The sequence below is a fragment of the Microcebus murinus genome, chromosome 8 (genome assembly GCF_040939455.1).
Source record: "Microcebus murinus isolate Inina chromosome 8, M.murinus_Inina_mat1.0, whole genome shotgun sequence".
NCBI classification, from domain to species: Eukaryota; Metazoa; Chordata; class Mammalia; order Primates; family Cheirogaleidae; genus Microcebus; species Microcebus murinus.
In genome coordinates this window covers 6,186,503-6,210,236 of record NC_134111.1, presented here as the reverse complement: position 1 = coordinate 6,210,236, position 23,734 = coordinate 6,186,503, and the positions used below count along the sequence as shown (strand labels likewise).

Here is a 23,734-nt window from a genome sequence, read left to right as displayed (position 1 = left end):
CGGCTAGATCCTCACAGCTCCCAACATAGCAGAGGAAGAAAAGATAGAAGATGAAGAACAATAACAGTAAAGATATCAGTGACTCTAAGATGACACATATACCCCCGATATGACTTCCTTTCCCCATCTGGCCAAAGACAGAATATGATTTCGGTAAAGTGACTCAACGAGTAAATGAATACGCAAATCAATAAATGAATATATGAACAAGTAGATGAATGGATAAACAGATGTGAAAATCTGTGTACACTTAGAGGGAGAAGTCCGTATTATTTAGTAATGTTGTGCAGAACCAACTTTGGAGTGAGATTGGACACTTTGAGACTGGGGACAAGTTTACTAGAGGTATGAGTAGATGGATAGAGAGACAAATAAATAGAAAACATGATACCCATTTACCTTCTTGTTTTCAGTCTTTACCCCACTATCTCCCAGGATAAAAATAATCAGAGAAAAATAATCAAAAATAATAATATTTCAGATCTGGTCTGAAATAAAAGCCAGCTAATAGTATCTGGGTTTCAAGGAATCACCTCTCCTCATACAGTATTTGCAGCTGGCACTTGTGAATATGTACATGCACTTAGTAGACAGCTCTGCATGCACACATACATGTCTACATGCGTGGTGATGTCTGTGGTGGTGGGTTGTTATGAGTACTGGAGACAATATATGTAAAATGTCCTGCTACGGAGCAGTAACATAGCATGTATTATTATAGATTAGAGAGGGTTTTCTTTGTCTTCTTGTAAGTATCATGGATATTTTAAAACTGTCCATCTTTATTTCTCCCTCTTCAGTAATTTGTTATTGATCAATAATTTTTCTTAGGTTATTTTATCAGCATTTTTCTATATTGGTACCAATGACATTTCTAAAATGTGGGGTTATTTTTGCAATTTGTTATTTTTCCAATATCAATCATGTCTTATTTTTATTTTCAAAGTCAAAATCTAGTGACTGATTTTTTATAGACTTTCTAGAAAATGTAATCCTTCCTTGCTAAAATGATGGGGACATGTGGGTTATCAATGCACTGGTTTTAGAAAACAATCTTAAGATGAGTCAGAAAAATGTAAGCATAATTTAACTTTATGGTGAGAGAAATATTTCCATTTTTACAGAGATCATTAAAACCAAATTCTTTTTCTTTTCCTCCTCCTCCCTCTCATATTTTGAAACTGAAGTGTCAGGACATGAAGTGACTTGTCCTAAGTCAAGTACAGAGTTAGTGGAGAGAATGAGTTCACATAGGCACTTGGGGGTCCTTTCTCTTTCTAGCCCAGTCATGTCGGCTATTGTGATCCTCTGTCTTAGTCATGCTCGTTAACAGTAGTGACTTTCAGTGCCTGTGCTTATTTGTCTAATAGATACGCTTTGAGTCATTTCTTCACTTTTTGGACCTTGGTTTCTCCATTTGTAAAACTGAGGGGGTAGAGGAGGGAAGAGGCACGTGATTTTTATGCTGAGTTCCTTCTCAGCTCTGAGAACCCATGAAGAGTAATGGTGCAATTATGTGGGCAAGATTCCCAGATGACAAAAGCTTTTCAAGTCTTCCTATTTTCTCTTTTGCTTTATTTGGGAAGATGTTCAGGATTAAATTGCATGTCCAATTGCAGAAAATGTTTTAGCCCGGGTTATTACTGCAGGGTGTCTGATACATCCCAGATAGTGCCTTGCAACTTCCTATTTTGGGTTGCCGTTTTATATTAACATCCCTGCCATGGCATCCCTAGTATTGCTGTCTCATTTTTGTTGTCAGTCTTGTTGTTTTTTAACTGACTAGAAATGAGCTTCAGAAAAGGGAAATGACTTGTTCCAGCTTGTTATTGGCAGAAATATGCATCATATATGCATCTCTCAATCTCTCTTTCCTCCTTGCTTTCCTTTCTTTCCTGTATTAGGCAAAACATGTCCTTCGACCTGATTCAAAGGTCCTCCGCCCTGCGTGTTATTTTATTTTAACTCTTCTCATTTTATTTTTTTGCTAATAGAGGTAATAGAATTTTTAAAAATCTGTAATCAAGTGCATTACTTGTACAGTAAAGATTATATAATCTCAACCTTGCTCTCTGAGAAAATGGTTCTCTGAGAAAATTATCTGTGCTAGTGTTTCTCTTATGAGCAGTGTGTCAGTAGCTGGAAGTGCAGGCTTGGAGTCAGACACCCTTGGTCCTGATGCTTGCTTCGCTACTTGTTAACTGTGTGATCTTGGATGAGCTACCTAATTCTCCTCATTCACATTTTTAAAACAATTTTGACTTAGCACTATTGAATCCCTTCCAATTTAGGTATCATCAATTTTAACTGAAATCACAGGCATTAAATGCTTAGCATAAAGCCTATGGAATAAAGGCTCTACAAATTTACCTTTAAGATTACTGACCCTTGTACTAACCCTGGTGGAGCTCCATGAGGAACAAAATGTCTGTGATAGTAGTCTGCATCAGCTGAACACTCAGGCGGCGAGTGATGGTTCCGTGTTGAGCGGCCCATCACACTGTTTGGATGCCCCTTATTTGACCTCCCCTCTCACCTTTCTTGCTTTGGGTTGTGTCATTTGGGCAGAGGACAAGATCTGGACGTCAGTGCAGCACAACAATACGGAGCTGACCCGTGTGCGAGGCGCCAACCCTGAGAAACCCTACGCCATGGCCTTGGACTACGGTGGCAGCATGGAGCAGCTGGAGGCCATGATTGACCGCTCGGAGCACTGTGAGCAGGAGGTGGCCTACCACTGCAGGAGGTCCCGCCTGCTCAACACGCCAGGTAAGGCTCGCCGGTCCCCTGTCCCTCTGTGCGTGCCACGCGGGACAGATGGGCCTCCCAAACCCAGAGTATCGAGAGGGATATTTGCCAAGAAGGCAGCTACAGTCACAGTTGTTCGCTGTGCAGTGGAGAGAAATGTGGCCAAGAGAGGTCTGGTTAGGTTCCAGTTCTGGCTCTGTAACCCAGGAAGAGAGTTCTGTCCCCTCTCAAGGTTTTTTATTATTGTCAAGAAAAAAAAAAAAAAAAAAAAACAATGACAAGAGCCATCCCACAACAGTTATGAGAATGAAAACTTTTGGAGAGTAATGGCCCTTGACAAGGGCATTTGAGCTTGGCACAGAAAGTGTGGCAGTGGGAAAAGCTATTTCCGGGAGAGAGACTAGAGCACGAGAAGGAACCAGGATCTCAGCACAGTCACCCAGGAGGGACAAGCTGTCCCACCTGCTGCTCCTTCATGCGTCCCACCCAGGAGGGACGCGTGAAGGAGCAGCATCAGGCAAGGGGGCCAGCGAGGCAGCCCGCAAGCCTGTGCGTGCAAGTTAGGGATAGCACCTGAAAAGTGGAGGGCTTTGTGGAAATGACTCTTTTTAAAAATAAAGTTTGCTTTTAGAAATAATTAGACTAATCCTATTTAATTACTTTTTCCTGTTTTTTTTAAAAAGTGATTAGTTAATGTAGTTATTAACACGCTTGCACAAAACAAAACAAAACATATTCTAGGTCTGCTTACCAAGACCCGGGGGAGTTTCCACAAAATGCCAGGAGGGATTTGTCAAAGTTTATGTATGCCCAGGGAGTCAGTCATTTTTGTGAATGTCAGTCCATCATTTGTTTCATGGAAGAGAAAAAAGGCCACAAGGGTGTGAAGTATTTAAGAGAGGGAGTCACAATCTCTAGCCTCAAGGAGCATACAGTCCAGCACTTGGAAGTTGGGGATTTCGAAAGACTGAAGAAAAACAGACGCTAGAATGTCAACAAAGGAGGAGTGACAGAAGCCTGACTAAATACAACACACTGCCTGGCTGATCTAGAATCTTCAGAGAAGACTTTGTTCCACATAAGTGAATTTTCCAGATAACTGTCACTTATCCTTTTAAGCACCAAAAATCTTTCCAAAGAATTTTTAACTATTTGAAATGAAAATCTTTCTCAAATGGATTACACGCTTCCTTGCCTCCTTAAACAGAGAATTCTGAACATAAAATGTAACCTTTTCTTGATGACTCAGGATCGTCATTGTGAAAATCAATTACTGTGCTCTCCTCGGATTCAGCCGCGCGTGCAGGCCGATTAGATCGCAGACGCTGGTTGGTGTCCCTTTTCCCAGAGTCCTCAGAGCGCGCGGCCCCGCGAGATTCAGTGTTTGTATTTATTCACATTTCTCTCTCCCGTGGCTGTCAAGACTGCACGTGCTCCTCTCAACACTGTCCCCAGGGTATGTCTCTCCAGAAGTCACCCTCTCTGCTCTTCATTGCATTGCTTCTAGTTTTCTAAGGATTGGGTTTCTGAAAATTATAGGGAAAATGGGTGTGTGCTCATGCTCATGAGGCTTTCCTTAGCACATGCATTCTGTGATATCAGTTTGGCTCCACCATTGCCTTTGTACCTGTGCCCTTTACCTAACTCAACTGTCTTCCATTCCTTAATTATGTTCCAGTGGGAAGGGCATGGATTTGGGAGCAGGCCATATTGAGAGTAAGAGCTTAATCTTGCCATTTACTCATTATGTGACATTGTGCAAGTTGCTCAATTTCTGCAGTTTCAATTTTACCATCTGAAAAGTTTGCATAGAAATCCTAAACCCTAAAGCTGACATGAAGACTGAAGAAAAAATGTACTCTAAACTCCTTGTGCTGTACTTGCCGCATATTAGGTATCCAACAAATGCTAGCTTGCTCACTGCTTCCATCCCAGCAGGGAAGGTCCAAAATGTGTGCTTAAACAAACAGGAAACAAGCACAAAAGGGAATTTTATTTGTACTTTAATGGTGTAAATAGAATGATTATAATAATTATGTAGTAATAGAATTGATTAGAAAACTCATGCATGCAGATAATCTCACCCCCTGGGGATGACCACTGTAGCATTCAGGTGTGAATCCTTCCCCCTGTACATTCACGGACTCCATGGGAACCTACTGTCCATCTGTTTGGGTGTGAGGGTCCTCATTAATCCTCTTCTCCCCTTGGGTCCTGAACCAAAGAAGGGAGATGAAGGAGGATGATGGGTATGTGCATGCAGTGTCTGCTTTCTTCTGGTGAGCCAGCCTGGAGAATGCAGCCTGGGCCGCCTCGTCCCTCGACCTCCACCTGCAGACCAAACACCGCTTGTGGGTGGCAGGGCTACAGAGCACTTACCCAGACAGTGCCACAGAGATGTGGCCCCAGCCTCACACCCTGGCTGCAAGGACAGAAGCTACCTGGGCCCCCAAGTAGGTGAACTCACCTCCTGGAAGCAGGAATGGAAAGAGCAATGGGCAACATTTATAGCCACATGAGTCCGAGCGCCAACACCCAGGGTACACACCCCCAGGGACATGTTCCTGGTCTTTCTTATCACTAAGCCACTCCTTCTCCCGGGGAAAGCTAAGGACAGAAGGTGAGGACGGTAGAGACTTCCTCTGCCTATCTGTTCTATTTAATAGGAGAGTTGGGAAAGTTTCTTCTTTATCAGCTCAACCCAGGTGTAGTAGAAAAGACGCACCTGCCCCAGTGATACTGTTTTATAGCCTGTATTTGCCACACACAAAATGTACAGATATGCTTCCACATCAGTACACATGACTTCATGCTATCATTTTTATTAACAGCAGAGCATTATATTACATAGATGTATTCCAATTAGCAAGTCTCCCATTTGGACATGTAGATTGTTTCCATTTTTTCAAGTAGTGCTGCAAGAACATTTTTGTAAGCAGATCATTGTGAGCATAACTGATTATATCCTCAGGATAAATTCCTTGAGGTGCCATTTCCAGGGCAGAGAGTGAGCATATTTTTAAGGCTTTTGGCATTTTGACTTCTGCGATGAATCAGGGTCACACCACTATACACTTCCAACAACACTGTGGGGTCGAGTTTCCGTTTCCCAGCAGTGGGTATTATCATTTTACGTTAACTTTGGCAATCTGATAAATGGAAAGGGGGATCAAAGACAATTATAAATATTGTTGTTAATTTTGTTTTTTAAATTGTGTGGGCTAATTTCTATAGCTTATTGGCTACTACTAACTAGAGGCCAGGGTTAGTAGGAGCTGTAAAGTATTGCAAATTGTGGCTGCAGGCAGACTTAATCAATAAGAAGAGAAAGCGGAGGATGCCTCCTTGCTACAGATTCTTCTCCAAACTGTAAAGAGCAAGGCCCCTGGCCCCCTAGGTAGGAGAAAAGACATACAAATTTTCTAGTGTGTGTACGTAGGAGCCTTCAGAATAAAGACCCAAAGATACAGGGGAAATTGTCCCTTTTTTTTTTTTTTGAGATTGAGTCTCACTCCATCTCCTGGGCTAGAGTGCAATGTCACTATCATAGCTCACTGCAACCTCAAACTCCTGGGCTCAAGTGATCCTACTATTTCAGTCTCCTGAGTAGGTGGGACTACAGGCATGTGCCACCACTCCTGGCTGATGTTTTTATTTTTTGTAGAGACAGGGTTGCACTATGTTGCTCAGGCTGGTCTCAAACTCCTAGGCTCAAGTGATCCTCCTGCTTCAGCCTCAAAAAGTGCTGAAATTATAGGCATGAGTCACCAGGCCTGGCCCTGGAAATTGTCCATTTTTATGCCTAGGTCCAACAAAGTATGGACAGCCACGTAGAAATATGATTGAACAAAAGGGTATGATCTAATGCTAACAGAGTGAGGAAACCCAGCAAGGCCTGTCTGTCTAGCTTCTTTCTGACCTCTCTGAGCCCCTTTTCTTCCTCCTGGGTGAGGGACAGGGACCTTCCTGGAATGGGGTCTTATGGCCTATAGTCAAACGAGATAGGTCAGATAATTTCTTCATGGCCAATTTTGCATTGAATAATGTTAGGTTTTATGGCTGGATTTGGGGAAAAGGGGTTCTGGCTTTTATGATCCACTTTGGGGAAGAGGGGTTCTAGTTTCTATGGCTGGCCTCGGCGGAGAGTGGGACTGAGTGGCAGGGGGACTGGAGGTCAGAGAAGCACTTTTGCTTCCAAGACCTCCATTTTGGAGAACTGCTTTCTGAGCCCCATCAGTACTATACAAAATAGGTAATAAAGGGAGAAAATGAAAGACGACAAGATGAGAGAAAGAAGAAAGCATTGAGTGGGCACCAGTAACTGACGCTTCATTGTCTGAGGCTACACGTGGGCTACTGTGCCAGCATCGTCTCTAGCCCAGACAGCAGGTCTGCATGGTAAGGCTTCCCCATCTGGCCTTTCAGAAAAGGAGAGAGCCTCAGAGAGAGGAAGATGCTTGTGTAATGCCACAGAGCTGAGGACGGGCAGATCGGGTTCTTGCAGCCAGCTTCACTAGAAGTCAAAGCAAGAATGCTATTTCTGGTACACCATGCAAAACCCCAAAGAGCCAAAAGTCACAGGAAGTGGGGTAGTCAGGGGAAATAGTAGTTTATATGATTTTCTTTACTGTGTAGGGAAACGGAGATGAGGAGAGACAAGAGCAGCCAGAGCTCCCTCTGCTAAGGCATGTGGTTGTCAGGGCCGCCTGAACTGGGCCAACTCCTGGGCAGCAGGGCTTGAAGGGTTCGCGCCATGCTTGCCTAGATGCAGCAGCTTCCACGCTCCTTTAGGGGTTGGCCCGTGGCTCCCTGAAGGAAGTCCCCAGAGCCCCATGGTCTCTGGCTTGGGCTTTGGTTCCATTCATCAAGTAGCAGCAGCAGGAGGAGAAGGAAGACAGGCAGGGTGAGGTCATGCATGGCTCGCCACTGTGTCTTTTTCATTCAGTTTGTGACTGAACCATGACACAGTCATTTTCTGACAGTTGCCTCTGATATTCTTCCCCAGAGCTACTGATAAGTGCCAACCAATGGAATGTGTCATCTGTCTCTTTCTGAAGGTTTGTGCTAGAAACCCTCTCCTATGTCTCTCCAGGACAGCGGGGTCTGTGGAAAAGGTGTCTGTTATTCCCCACGCATCCTTCCCTGTGCCGGCGACTTTCTACCCTGAGCCTTCTGCAGGGCCCAGGCCCCGAGCCGTAGAGCACCTTCCGGCAGGGCCGGGGAATCTCCAGCACCCGAGATCAGCAAGCAGTTGCTTGCCACGGGGGAGGAGGAGGCGGCCACTTGTCCCTGGGTGTAAGGGCTGCCCTGGTTGAGCTCAGGCCTTTTCTCTCTTGTCAGAATCTTCATAGGAATTTTGCCCGAAGGCATATTGCCAGGGTCCTGTAGGTAGCATATGATGAGCATATGAAATGAAACAGGACCTGGTGCAGGAAACACCTACAAAGAGGACAGAAAGATAAATAGCGAAGCCACAGTCTAGAAGATGCTTTCATCACATGGCCAATTAGCTCCGTAGCCCACAACTTCCCCAGAAGGAAAACAAGATTGAGACAGGCATAGGAAGGTGATTGCTGGAGAAGCCAGGTGTCCAGGTCCCTGCTGCAAATGGGCATTAAAAGGCCTTCCTATCACAAGTTCTCTTCTAACAGTCTCCGTGGTGGCTGGAATGCCCCCACAGCATTTCCTCGTTGGGGTATAAGCGTCTGGTGTATGCATACTTTTGCACTTACCACTCTGTGTGATGAATGTCTGGGTGGGACTACCCTCCCCAGCAAAGCTGTGAGCTCTGGAAGGCATAGGTAAGAAGTCAATATTGAAACACATGAAACCATTGGAAATTCAGGCTCCATTACTTTGAAATCTAATAGCCGTAGGACAGCCTAAGCCAGAGTTTACTTTGGTTTTTCTGAACAGAAAGCATTTGCAGAGCAAATCAGTCATGCAAACAAGATTGCCATGAGGACTAACTTCTGCAGTAGAGCTGAGGATCCAGTGCCCTATAACACTTCAGAACCCCTATTTACCTACCATAATGGGCTGGTTAAAAGTCATTCCTGTTTATTCATTCATGCAGGTGCACATGGTTTCTACCTGCAGTCAATTGCATTACCTAGTTATGCTCCAACGGAATTTAAAGGGATAAGATCCTATTTATTTTCAAGTATTTTAAAATTCTCTCTTTTTTCTTTTCCCTTAATAACTGATACTTTAATAAACATGCGTACATAATACATAATACATAATAAAATGCATACATTTTACATATGCATCATACATCATATACATCATACATAATACATACATCATATACATCATACATAATACATACATAATATACATCATACATAATAAAATGCATATGTATATATGTATACACCATACATAATAAATAATCTGCACTATATAATACATAATATTATAGTGTGTGATATACATTATATATGTAGTATTTGTTCACTATATAATATATGCTATGTCTTATATATTACATAATGGTATATATACTCATAATATACTCTTTGTATATCCAAACAATCTGTAAATGTATTCGTGCATAAAAACTTTCATGTCCATTTGAAATATTCAACTTCCCATATGTACAAAACTAATGATTAGGGTTAGAAATCTAAATAAAGGACCAGGTGCTGTAGCTCACACCTGTAAAGGATTACAGGGATTAGCACTCTGGGAGGCCAAGGTGGGAGGATCACTTGACACCAGGAGTTTGAGACCAGCCTGAGAAAGAATGAGACCCTGTCTCTACTAAAAATAGAAAAAAAAAAAAATTAGCTGGGCGTGGTGGCACATGTCTGTAGTCCCAGCTACTCAGGAGGCTGAGGCAGGAGAATCACTTGAGCCCAGGAGTTTGAGGTTGCTGTGAGCTAGGCCGAAGCCACGGCACTCTAGCTGGGACTTGAGACTATTTCAAAAGAAAAAAAAAAAATCTAAATAAGAAACTGTGATATACAGAAATGTCAAATTACTAGTAGAAAAGAAACAGCACATCATGGTACTCTGGGGTTTACTAAATTGAAAATGTTTTGTTCCCAGTACTTGTACCAAATTAGATCAATTACAAGAATTTACATTTTCTTTCATATACCACATATTTATTGAGTATCCGTTACATGCCAGGCACTGTTCTGGAGAGTGGGAATAAAATACTCAAAGCAGTTCCTGCTCACAGGTTGATAGCAGGGACGTCAGGAATCCCACACACAGTCGGTGATGCAAAAGGTGAAGCGGGCAAGTCCAGAAGAACGAGGGCCCGAGAGTGAGCGGATGTGGGCATTTGTGTCTCAGAGGGGCCGGTGGGTAAGGCCTCGGGCAGGGTGGGCCTCTCTCGGCAGAGAAGGAAGGAGGGCGTGGGCTTGCACATGCCTGGGGCAGAAGGTTCCAGGCTGAAGAATGCGGAGAAGGCCCATGGGGCTGGAGAGGGAGATGGGTGGGAGGACAGTGAGGGGGAGGTGTCCAGAGGCCACGGGAACAAGGCCTAGGATGCTGGATTTTATTCTAGGAGTACAGGGAAGTCACTGGAGCAATTTAAGCAAGGGATTAGTACCCTTTCTCTTCCTATTTCAAATCTGACGTGCTGTCAGTTTATTTAAGTCAGGCTAAACCAGGTACCATAATTTGCTAATCACATGGACATTTCAGGTCACTGCCTATGCGTGGTGAACTAGAAACAGCTATGAGCTCCCTGAGGGCAGAAACGCGTCTTACATCTCTCTGTGACCCCGCTCTAATTCAGGGCTCTCTTCAGAAGGCTCAGAGATCACCTGGATCACCTCCGATTCGTGGCAGTACTTCTGTTCTTTTCCCCACTTCAACTGAGCTGAGATCGCTTTGACTACTTCGCCCATCATTTTGCTGCTGCCAGCCTGCTTCCCCACCCGCACAAATCCTGGAGATCCGCCTCAGAGGGCTGAACTCCTTGCGACCCCGGCACCACCCTGCCCCATGTCTTTCCTTCTTCCTTTCTCCTTTCCTTCTTGCCTGCCTTCCCTCTCCTCTCCACCACAGACACATGCACAAACACACACACTATATATATATATAAAATACATCACATATATAAAATGCAGAATATGATATACATAAAATATATATTATATATACTATATGTAATGTATACATAATATATATAAAAATATATAGCTGTCCGGCCTTAGTCTGAAATGTTGGTTCTCGACATGCTCATGGCGACAGAAGGAACAAATGCATCAAAGTAAGGCAAGCGTGAAAATGAGGTTTATTGAGAGAAAGGTAGGATTATAGGGCAAGAGAAAGGTATAGGTTTACAGAGCCTGATACATATGCCACGGATGATGGCTGGACCTATTTTTGCAGCAAAGGAAGAGCAAAAGGAAGGATGCAAAAAAGGATTTGGTTATGGTTTGCATCTTGTTTTTCAGTACCTGGATCGGGACATCCCTTGTGGTTCAGTTGTCACCATAGAGCCCCTTTGATTAGATAGTTGGGAGTTGCATTACTACACATATGGGTTGTTCTAGTCAATTTCTGGATTCTGTGGTACCTATGCTGCTTGACCCGTGGGCTAGAGAGTCCTCTGCAGTCTTTTGCAGCTGGTGTACTAAGTTGATTGGCAGATTCACAGGATATTCCCTCTTCCCAGGTATGACAGTCACTGGGGAGATTAGGGTGGGACAGGACCAAGATGGGGCCTTCTTCCCAGGTGGGCAATTGCACCAAAGCAACAACACCCACTTTTGTCCCTAGAAGACCTAGAATCCCTTGTTATCTACCTAACATTTATATAAAAATATATATATGGGTAGAACTGATGCCAGAGTCCGTAGTCTTCTCACTACACACAGTAGTATGGTGGCCACCATACTACTACAAAAAGCTAAAAAAAAGTATTTTGTTACAGGAGCAGCACAATCAAAAACACAAAACTATACCATGATATCTGGCAGACAAAATATCCAGGAAGCATTTGAAATTTCTTTGCTAAAAGGCTATTTCTACTTTATATACAATAGGACTCTATGAAGAACCCGTGCTTCCTATAATGCATACTCTTTAATGCTGCCACAGCTACTAATGAAACTGGCTACCAAGCACCTTCTCTGTGCAGGCATTTCAAACACATTCTCACATTTAATCCTCTCAGTGGTCTTATGAAGCTTGTGTCATCATTCTGAGTTTATCAATGGCTCTGAGAAGTTAGGTGATTTGCCCAAGTTTTCATAGCTGCTAAGTGCTAGAGACTGGCTTCTAATAAATGTCTCTCGGTTAACCTCTGTCTACATTCTAATGTAACATACAAAGGAGAAAGGTGTCACATAGGTGAGGAAAATAATAAAAGGAGGTTTCAGGTACCCAAAGAAAACGTACATATTCTGTTCCTGTTATCAGCTATTATGTAACAAACTGCTATCTCATTTTGTGGTTTAAACCGCAATCACATTGATTTTGCTCTGGAATCTGCAGTTTGGGAAGGCTCTGGCAATGCTGCCGTGCCTGGGGTGTCTCGAAGGCTGTGCCTGGGTCGTCTGGGGCAGGGGCTGCTGGCTGTTGCTGGGGGTCTCCGTCCGGACGTGGCTGGGACCTCAGCGGGATCCACGACCTTTCCGTGGAGCTGCTTGGCTTTCTTGCAGCATCGTGCTGAGTCTCAGGGAAGAGAGTGATCTAGGTCGAGTAACTGAGAGGACACTGCACGGCGTGTAAAATAAGTTGAGAGTAACACGGCAAGAGAGCGCTAAGCGTGGGAGAGGAACAAGGCTTCCGAGTGGGCAGCACAGCCCACAGTGTTGCTTCTGCTGCTTTCTAACTAGCCGGCGACAGTGGCATGGCTCACGTTCAAGGGGAGGGAAATCTGACTCCATCTTTTAATGGGACAAGTGTACAGACATGTTTTAAAATGGCTATATCGCCTTCAAAATTTTGCATGAAGGGCGAACTAACCTAAAGAAATACAGTGAATGCAGGGCACAGTCGGGAGTCGGAACCCGGTCTCTCCAACTGAAGGTCTAGGCTCTTAGACGCTAGTGTCTTGCGCACCATTAGTGAATCAGTTATAATTTGGTCTGGAAGTATGTCTGGCCGTCCATTTTTCCCACTCAGGGAATCCTGTTACCCTTAAAATGATACAGCTAGAATGCGTGTAAGAGTTTGCCACAGGTTTGAAGAAAAGAAAGATACATCACATGAATCAAGTCAGCACACTTTACTGTGCATGAAAGCACCTCCCCTAATGTTCTAATAATTCACTCTTGGTGTCTCACTGGAGACATAAAGTCAAAATTAGGCGTGGGTATATTTTACCAAGAAGGTGGATGCTTTAAAGAAGCTAAAGATGTGGGTGTGAACCTGAGGAAAAACAAAAACTACCCCACGTAAATTCAAGAGATGATATGTACTTGGCTGCAAATGAATTGCTGTTCAGACCATGAATTATTTAAATAATCAAAGTGGATAGCCCAAGAATCAACAGTTAGACTCTGCACAAAATAAAGTATACGTTTTTCTCATCGCTTTATGAAAGACCATACTTACTTACCTTATCTCAAATATGTGTACAGGAAGAAGAATCCTATTTTCTAATCTTATGATATGGTATGGTGGCAGCAAAATGAAAAGAGCATGAATTTTGGAATCATAAAATTGGGTCTTAAATTTTGTCTATTCCACTTATTATAGCTGGAAAATCTTGAGCAAGTTACATGGGCCTTCTGAGCCTTGGTTTCTTTACCTGTGACGTTTAATGAGACAGGTGCTGTGTCTTGCACACAGGAGGCAGGCTAGATACTCTGCCATTTTAGCCAGTGTTTTGTCACATTATCCGATGGGCAAGGAGAACATTAGCTCCACCAGCTTCCAGCAGAGGGTCTCGGAATCCCACAGTAGGTCCAAAGAGTTCAACTTTGGAGTTTGCCTCTTGCTGGCTTGTGGGCACACTTACTTTCTAAACATTGGTTTACTTATTTGTAAATGTGATATTTAACCACCCCTAGTAGCACTGCCAAGAATGTTAGAATTAGGTCATTGTTCCCTTGCTATTTCTGCCAGCTACTAAATTCACTCATCTAGCCTTTTCATTTCAATAAATGTTCCCTCATCTTCTGAGTTTCTTAGAGCCAAAACCTGGGAGTCATTCCCTCCTCACCATCTCCATTCTTCCTTCAGGACATCAACAAATACTCAAATTCTCCAGTCTCTTCTCTAATTCCATTGCTCCCTCCTTCATGCACACCTCAGCTCCCCACACGGGACACGTGCAGTAGATTCCCGCCCCATCTTCCATCCGTGCCCCACGTCCCTGCAGTGGGCATCCCAGCCTGCAGCCAAAGGGACAATCTTCTTAAAATGAGACAATATAATCTGGCTTCAAACCTTTCTCACTGCCCCTGGAACAGACCCCAGCTAGCTCCTGTTCTCCCACCACCCACTGCACCTGCCCACTGCTCTTCTTTCTGTTCCGCGACCAGCGTGTCCCCGTCTGCGGACTGCGGCCCAGCTGTGCTGCCCACTCAGAAGCCTTGTTCTTCTCCCACGCTTAGCGCTCTCTTGCCGTGTTACTCTCAACTCATTTTACACGCCATGCAGTGTCCTCTCCGTGACTTGTTGCCACTCGTTCTATTTTAAGATTCTGCATGGAGGTTGTTACTGTCTGGTATTCTCTTCCTCCTCCCCTGCTTGGTCACTGCCTGTCCCTGTCAATAGAGTGTTACCACCTTGAAAGAAGGACCTTCTCTGAGTCCTTCTTTATTTCCCAAATGCCTGGAGTAGTACCTGGAACTCAGTAAAAGTTTCCAAGAAGTTGTTGAGTGAACCAGCTTCGCGCCTCAGTTAAACGCAAGCCTCTGGAGCGCGCGCTGAGTGGGGGCCGCCGGCGCCGGTCTGGGGAAGAGCCGCGGGGCGGCGCGGGCGGCTGCCCTGGCTCCTGCTCCTCCGGCGAGTTCCCGTCGCCTTGGCCCCAAGCCTCCCCTTTTTTTTTTTTTTATTTCGGCATATTATGGGGGTACAGATTTTGAGGTTTCAATAAATGCCCTTCCCCCCCTCCCCCCACAAGTCTGAGTCTCCATCATAACCATCCCCCAGATGGTGCACATCTCACTCGTTATGTACGTATATACCTGCCCCCCGCCCCCCCTCCCCAATACCCTATTACTGTAGTACCTATGTGTCTACTTAGGTGCTACTCAGTTAATACCAGTTTGCTGGAGAATATATCTGGTGCTTGTTTCTCCATTCTTGGGAAACTTCACTTAGTAGTATGGGTTCCAGCTCTAACCAGGAAAATATAAGATGTGCTATATCACCGTTGTTTCTTAGAGCTGAATAGTACTCCATGGTATACATATACCACATTTTATTAATCCATTCTTGAATTGATGGGCACTTGGGCTGTTTCCACAGCCTTGCAATTATGAATTGTGCTGCTATAAACATTCGAGTGCAGGTGTCTTTTTTGTAGAGTGTCATTGGATCATTTGGGTAGATGCCCAGCAATGGGATTGCTGGATCAAATGGTAGATTCACTTGTATCGCTTTAAGGTATCTCCATATTGCTTTCCACAGAGGTTGAACTAGTTTGCAGTCCCACCAGCAGTGTAGGAGTGCTCCTCTCTCTCCGCATCCACGCCAGCATTAATAGTAGAGAGTTATATTGGTGTTCTCTGAGTGTCCTTTGTGCCCTGGCACTCCGTGTCTCTATGCTAACCACACACAGCGAGTTCAAATACATGTCTGCGTTTATTGCCTTCTTGTCACAGGGAAGGGACTAGAGGGCTTGGTAAAAAAAAACATAATAATAATAATAGACCTTTGTGAGACTCTTAAACCTATGAAATATGCTAATGTATTTATATAGTATGTGATATTTTTGACACCTTTATACACCTAATCTTCTCAGAACCTACTTTCCATGAGGTAGTATTAATTGAACAGAGAAGGTATGAAACTTCCCCAAGGTCATGACAAGTCAAGAATAGCAAGGAAAACGATCTCCTACCTTAGCGTGTGTGTGCATCTACTACAGTGCTTATAAGCGTATTTGGTGGGTCGTGGGATGGACCTGAGGTTAATGGGTCAATGGTCTACACAGACTTTGTGCTAAGGTGGCCTCACCACGCTTGCTATTGCTGGAGCCGGCTCCATGCCCTGCATCCTGGCCAGAACCTTCCCCAGGGGGAGGCAGCAAAGCGCCAGTGAGGAGCCTGGCTGTGTGTCCCACTTGCTTAGGTTCCGCACGGGATCTACTCCTACCAGCCCTGCGACTTTAGAGAAGGCGCTCACCACCTCTAAGCCTCAGTTTCCCATCTCTAAGGATGAGGATGATGAGAGTAACATTAATCCTACCCACATCATTGGAAGGATGAAAAACATTGGAAAATTGCATTCTTCATAACTTTTCAGTTACCTGAGTTGTTTTGATATGACAGAAGTGCCTTTCTAAACGGAATGTTCACTGCACATTTGTGGAGAAGAGGGACTGGGTGCACTGTGGCATTTTCATTCTTCCCTGTTTTCCTCTGTGTGTGCACGTGTGTGTAGGATGCCATGAGAAATGCTGAACACCGTACTTCTCATATGGCAACACTGATTTCACAGACAAGCTACGAAACTTGCTGAGATTGCTGCACCATAACCTCAGTATGGAATAGTGGCAATGCTTTGGGCTCTGAAGCAAAATGATAACAATAATAATAACAAAATCCCCCACTCTGCCACTTGTTTGCAGAGTGGCCACTGTCAGGGTTTAGAGCCGGAGTTTCTGCATCTCGTTTTCTCATCTGCAAGACAGGTAAGATTGAAGCTAGCTGGCAGGCTTTCTCAGGGGCTACGATGGTGTGGCGAGGGGCTGGCCAGGTGGCTGCTGCTGTTTAGGGGGCCTCTGCCCTGGCAGGCAGAACTGGAGACCGTATGTACACATTAGGGAGGTCTGAGTGCTGTGGAAAGGAGAAACCACGTCTAGTTAGGTGAATCCCAGGGGTTTTCTCTAGAAAGGCAGTGATTCTTTTTAGACACAGTGTGGGTGTGAGTCACTCTGGGCTGAGGGACGCGATGGGAACGGGGTGGAGGACAGTGCGATTCTCCCTCAGCGAACGGGGGAAATTGCGGGAAGGAAGCAGCTAAAGTTGTTGCTTAGTTCAGATAGTCAGAGAAGATGGAAAGAAGGGCAGGAAGGAAGCGGGAAGGAAGCTGGAGGGTCCCCTGTGTTCCAGGTACGTAGCAGCCCGCTTGTCTGGATTCCGTGAGCTCCTCACTGGATGAAGACGCTTGAGCTGGACGGGGACACAGCGGGAGGCTGAGCGCGTGGCCGCGGGAACTCAGGGTCGGGAGAGGCCCCAGACGCGGAGACTAGCGGGTATCTAGCGCGGTGGTCTAGGGAAAGTTAAGAAGCAGGGAGGGGGTGGTCACAGAAATCGAAAGGAAAATAAAGTCATAAATAACACTTAGCTGGAGGCCCCAGCCTGACCGGTGAGTGAGAGGCTTCAGTGAACACGGTGAGTAGGCTGTAGGCAGTGCCGTCCATGGGGTCCACGCCACAGGGGCGACTTAAAATTTTTTAAGAACCACATTAAACGTAAAAAGAAACAAGGAAATTAATTTTAATAATGTTTTATTTATGCCAATATATTCAAAATAGTATCTTTTCAACATCTATTTAATAAAAATAAACATAATGAACTCTTTTACTTTATTTTTTTTTTCATACCAAACCTTCAAAATCTGGTGTGCATTTTGTATCTACAGCACCTTTCAATTCATATTGACCACATTTTAGGGGCTAAATAGTCACATGTGACCAGTAGCTGCCATAAAACTGGCTAGCGCAGGTCTAAAATGTCTTTTAATCCTGGATAAAAGTGAAAATGCAAGAAGTATTAACAAAGAGATCAGAGTTAAGATGTTGGAGAAAGATTTGGTTTTAGTAGGGAAGAATTTAACAAATTTAGCACTAAACATGCGGATATTGAGATCTGGGGGGGGACAGTCAGGTCAAAGGGCTACATTAAAGCCTGAGGTCAGAGGTCAGAGGTGACAGGTGATGAGAGATCAGGGTAGGAAGCATCAGCGGGGCCTTTGGCCAACTTTCAAATGGCACATGGGGAGCAGGGAAGGGCTGGGGCCGGGAGAGGAAAGCTGTAAGCACTGAGCAGAGGGCGGGCTAGGTGACAGGAGCAGGGAGCACCGGGATACAGACGTCCCCAGGCCTTGGGGGCAGCCCGGGTGCAGACAGCGCAGGATCCAAGCTGCAGCCACACAAAAGCGGCCCAGAGGATCTCGGCAGCTCTAAGGGCAGCACAGGATGGGGAAAACCGGCCTTTCACACTCTGAAAGGTGGGAGTAAAAGTACAGGGAGGGTCTGGAGCACCTGCAGCCAAGTGTGGGGGACCAGCCAGCAGGGGAATCGTGACACCCCACTACTGCTGGTCGTTGTTATGACGGCAACCCCAACAGCCAGGGTAGCAGCTGCCATTTGCTAACTGCTGGCACCAGACAGAGAACCACTGTAAGACAAACACGGAGAAGACACATACTACATATACAAGTATTTACATACATATTTATTATATGCGTATGTATTTATATACAGTCATGTATCACTTAACAGGGATATATTCTGAGAAATGCACCCCAAGGCCATTTCGTCATTGTGCAAACCTCATAGAATATACTTAAATAAACCCAGCTGGCATGGCTACTACACACCTGGGCTGCATGATGCGGCCAAGTGCTCCTAGGCTGCAGAGCTGTACAGTGTGTTACCGTGTTAACAATAACACAATGGTATCTGTGTGCCAATTGTAACACAATGGTATTTGTGCATCTAAATATATCTAAACATAGAAAAGATAGAGTAAAATGCTGTATAAAAGGTAAAAAAAAAAGGGGGGGCGGGTACACCTTATAGGGCACCCACTATGAATGGAGCCTGCCAGACTGGAGGTTGCTCCGGGTGAGTCAGTGAGTGAGTGGCGAGTGACTGTGAAGGCCAGGGACGTTACTGTGCACTACTGTAGACTTTCTAAATTCTGTACGCTTAGGGTACACTAAATCTATAAAAATGTTTTTCTTTCTTCAATAATAAATTAACCTTAATTTACTGTAACTTTTTTTATGAACTTCTGATGTTTGTAACTTTTTGGCTCTTTCATAATAACACAACTTAAAATATGAACACTTTGTATAACTGTATAAAAATATTTCCTTTCATTATATACTTATTGTATAAGCTTTTTTTCTATTTAAAACATTTTTATTATTTTTACATTTCAATTTTTTTATTAAAAACTAAGACACAAATACACACATTAGCCTACTCAAAATCAGGCTCATCCATGTTACTATCTTCCGCATCCATCTCTTGTCCCACTGGAAGAGGTTCGGGGGCAGTAACATGCAGGGAGCTGCTACCTGCTATCATAACAAAGCCTTCTTCTGAATGCTTTCTGAAAGATGTCTTACAGTTAACATTTTTATAAGTGGAAGTACATCTAAACTAATGATAAAAAGTACAGTTTAGTAGATACCTGAACCACTAGCATAGTCCTTTATTATCAACTATTATTGTAACAGAAGTAAAAGTCTGTAAAAGGGCAACATGTTTTACAAGTTGTCTCTTTAAAACCCTTCACCCCTTTTGAGGAATTAAAACCTGCACTGCTGCCCAAGGCCAATAATCACAGGGGCAGAGGGATGTTCTTTGTTCTTTGTTTTCTAGTATCTTAAACTGCAGGAGATGGCTCAACAGAATTATCACAAAGGTCACAAGATCCTCTTCACTGGAGATGCTATAGGTAAACAGCAATAGCCTGAAGCTAAATACCGTGTGTTTCTCTCTAAAAGGGGGATGATGGTTCTTTAATATGAGAGTCTGTCATCCTCCTCATTTTCCATCATAGTAATAAACTTCTCTTTCCTTTTCCTGGAACCACTGTCTTCATTCTTCATTCAGCCTTGGGGATAAGTATCAAACTTTTATTGCATAATTGTATGTGCTATACTTCCATGTGAAGAGTAGTATACTATGTTTGTGTACACCAACATCACACATGAATAATGCAATGTATTATGACTTTTTGAAAGCTAAGCGTCACTAGGTGATAGGAATTTTTTAGCTCTATTATAATCCCATAAGACCACCACTATGTAAGTGGTCTGTTCCAAAACTTCATTATGCGGTGCATGACTGTGTGTGTGCATACAATGTATGTAGTCATGATGTGTGTTACATGCACACAATGTTACATTAAATGTAATCTTATTAGTCTAATTGTATAAATGATAAAATGGAGATTCAGAGGTGAAATAACTTATTCCAAGTTTTACAGGAAAGATATGAATCCAGGTAGATTTAACTTCAAAGCCCATGCTATTATAAGTCATAGATATTTTTTAAAAGAGGATGAAGGAAAAGCTGAATAAGAATTGAGACCCTCAGTCCAGATCTCTTTGTTTTGTGTGGTGATTCTGCCAGATAAGGAAAAATGTGTTCACTGAAGAGAACATATTGATATATATATACTTGGTTGCATATGTCATAGGTCTATGCATATGTAAAATAAATCCTTACTTATATGTCCGAATATGATATATGTTATTTGTGTGTGAGTGTGTGTGTGTGTATATATATGTATATATATATATTGCATTTTTTTTTGTTTTTGGAGGCTCCTAAATAATCTCTCTGTAGGAGAGACTTAAAGTAAGGGGAAAAGAAAAGGAAAGTTATTAACATTAGCCTAGCTTTTAAATGTAATAGCTGCAATGTGTATTTCAGTTCCTAGTACAGATGAATTATAAAACCATCTCAGCTAATCCTCGCAATCCCATGAGGCATAGGTTATTACAGATAAACAAACTGATATTCAAAAAGGTTAAGAGCCATGTGACCCTGTCCTTATCTATAGAATTACACATGAATCTACTAAGACCTGTTACAATTAAATCCTGTTTCATGGTCAGACAAAAGCAATCTTGGCCTGAGTCTACCTTGTCATCAGCTTCCCAGTTATGCAACATTCTCTTGCACTGGGTCAAGCCTAGACTAGATTTTGCTAATAAACCAGTATTGTCTAGACACAGTCAGAAGTCACTCAAACTCTATCTGGGTAATCATTTCATAAGATGCCCCCATGAACAGAAAACTACAGCTTTCTGTGAATACATAGCTGACAGGGAGAGGGAGTCAGATAAGGAAAAAATCAGAAATGAAGTTGCTGACACTGTTACAATCTATCTGTACATTCAGCAGAATTTTTGGATTAGAATTTAGAAAGGATAAAATGTCAGAATTTTGGAATAGTTGCAGAATCCACCTTGAGAGGATTAAAGTGGGGCGGGGAGAGTAAAAACTCTTTAGGGAGTTGCCTCTGATTTAGGATCCTGTACTCTTCTCTCATTTGTTTATCTTAAGTGAAGTTGAGCAGATTCTCAACACGGAGACTTGATTTTAGACAAATAACCCTGTGTTCTTCCAAAGGTCCTCAGTTATGATAAAAGTCCATGACAATAGACACAACTATTCAAAATGGCATCATTTCACAATGAGCTGCTTAAAGGAAGACAAGGATATGGTGGCAATAGGAGCCCTGGTTTTGCTATTGGCAGCTAAGAGGCCCAGCAGGCATGAATTTCCTTGGTGGTAAAATTGAAATAAATTTATTTTTCAAGTAAGACTTTTCTAATCCTGTATGGGTTCTTCAAAAGCAGCAGCTGGGTCATATTTATTTCTGAATAGCTTTAGAGCCATGTTTAGCAGCTAGCAAAAAGTAGGTGCTCAAAAAAAATGTCTTAAATATAAAAATCCTGTGAGAATATGTTTTCAAAAAAGTACTTTGAAAACAACAATTGATATTCTTATATCAGACAGGATAAGCTAATGTATGCTGCAATTTAAAAAAAGAAGATAAAAACAAACAGAAACCAAAACCAGAACATTTCAATGGCTTAAAACAACAAGCTTTCATTTCTCAACTAGGCCAGGTCTACATAGTGGATTGGCTGCAGGCTCTGCGTTGTGTTTTCTCCCTCCACCACCCAGAGTGATGGAGTAGCACCCCTTTCCAGCATCGCTGTCACCTTGGCAGAGGAAAAGAGGATTCTGGAATACCTCCAAACTGCTGCAGCCTGCAAGTGACACATGTCACTTCTGCTTATAGCCCATTGCTCAGAATGATGTGCATGCCACCCTACAGGACCAGGAGCACGATCCCAGTGTGTGCCTAGAAGGTGAAAAGACAGAAATAATTGGTCATAGCCTCAGTGTCCATCAGCCAGTGAAATAACAACAACAAAAAACAAAAACAGAAAAAAAAGAAAAAAGTGATATCTACAAAAGAATTGAAATAAAAGGACATATTTAAAAGATTGTCTTTTCCTTTTCAACTGCTATAAAGTAAATCATTTTTTAATGTGAGGTACACCAAAGAAAAATACATCAGACCTCTAAAGCTACTTGTAAACCTATAAGTCTATTTATAGATTCTTATGTAAGCATGAATATGTATATCCTGATTTTTAGTTTTAGCTAACATCAAATATTTGGTTAATATCAAAATTAGCTTTACTATTTAGTTAATATTATAGTTTTAGTGTTAGTTCATGCTAATGTCAACATCAACTGGAGAACTAATATTTGGAAAGTATTATTTTATTCCATTTTTTTGGAAAAGCAAAGCAAATTTTCAAAATTAACTTTTAATTAGTCACAAAGCCCTAACATACATGTGGATAAAACTGTCTCTATATACATGTGTTGTTATGTAGCTAAAAAAATATTTATTTTTGATTCACGCATTCATTTAATACTGCTTTTATAAATCTGTTGCCTCTGAAATATTTTCCACCCATGTGTGGAAAAGTATGCATGTGTCAAAAAGTATACCACAGGCATTGTTGGCATAGTTTCCCACATGCCCTGAATGCTGTCCTGGTCTCTGGCAGCAGGAAAACTGACAGAGCATACAGTGCTGGACAGCCTTGGCCAATGAGGGCCACGACCCCGTAGAGCAAGTGCCCATGGGAACAAGTGCTCTATGGAGCCACCCTGTGCTGAGGGCATTCCAACAGCTTGTGCTACTTTCCCACACTGGCCTCTTCTGCTGCTGCCTATGTTGTATTTGGAGAAGCTGTTTTAATGCCTCAAGACTTTCAAAGGTGTTCAAGATGGAGCATGAACTACAACAAAGGACCAAAGAGACTATTACTATGGATGTTAAAATAGACATTTTAAGGCAGCTTGAGGTGCTTTCTGATAAAAAGATGAGGGAGACATTAAAAACGACTGGGCAGTTAGAGATTGGTAGGCATCCTTTGATATTACGAAGGGCTTTAAACATCTTGGCAGCTGGGAAAGATTAACCAAGGAAGGAATGAAAAGAGCTACAAGAAAAGATTGCCCAGGGCAGTTCATGACTGCAGGCAACTTGAATGCTTCTCTGTGGGGTCTGCTAAGACCATTCCAGTGCTGATGAATTTGCATGAGAAAAGCATTCCTACCTCCTGCTAAAGGGAGGAGGATGCCTTCTCTGCACTCTCTCTGAGGCTTCTTTAATCTACACCTGTGTACTCCAGGGGACACACAATTCCACGTCCCTGCTTTGATAACTCAGGTCTCCGGTATCTTAGCGATAACATGCATTTCACAGTGTGAACATGAGGGTATCTCTGTCTCTGAGAAACAGTGTTCATGCATGTGAGCCTGCTCCTCACACCTGCTCCGTGCTATTTTGGTCAAGGTAAGCACAATGCTTTCTCCAGTCTCTCAGCAGTTCCCTCTGGTGTTTGGTGGGTGTGTTCCTTTCTGCTTCAGGGCAATGCTAATTTCATTTCTCATCCTCCACTATGCCTGAATACACAGTTTACCTAAAGGTTAAGAATTATGAGTCTAATTAAGAGGATGGAGCAATTCCACTACATTAACATTAATAGTGCATGGAAAGCACTCCCCATGGCTCCATTTTTTAAGCAGTAGCCATTTCCACGTCTATTCTCTCTCTCCTATTTC

At 43.1% G+C, this 23,734-nt stretch overlaps 1 protein-coding gene across 1 annotated transcript in view; it reads left to right on the top strand.

Annotated features, from left to right (window-relative positions):
- CNTNAP5 (contactin associated protein family member 5) overlaps positions 1 to 23,734 on the top strand; it is a 772,432-nt gene that overhangs the window by 533,728 nt on the left and 214,970 nt on the right. Inside the window, exon 13 of the mRNA XM_012755965.3 lies at positions 2,569 to 2,769. Coding sequence (XP_012611419.2) covers positions 2,569 to 2,769 — 201 coding nt within the window. The remainder of the gene's footprint in view (positions 1 to 2,568; positions 2,770 to 23,734) is intronic.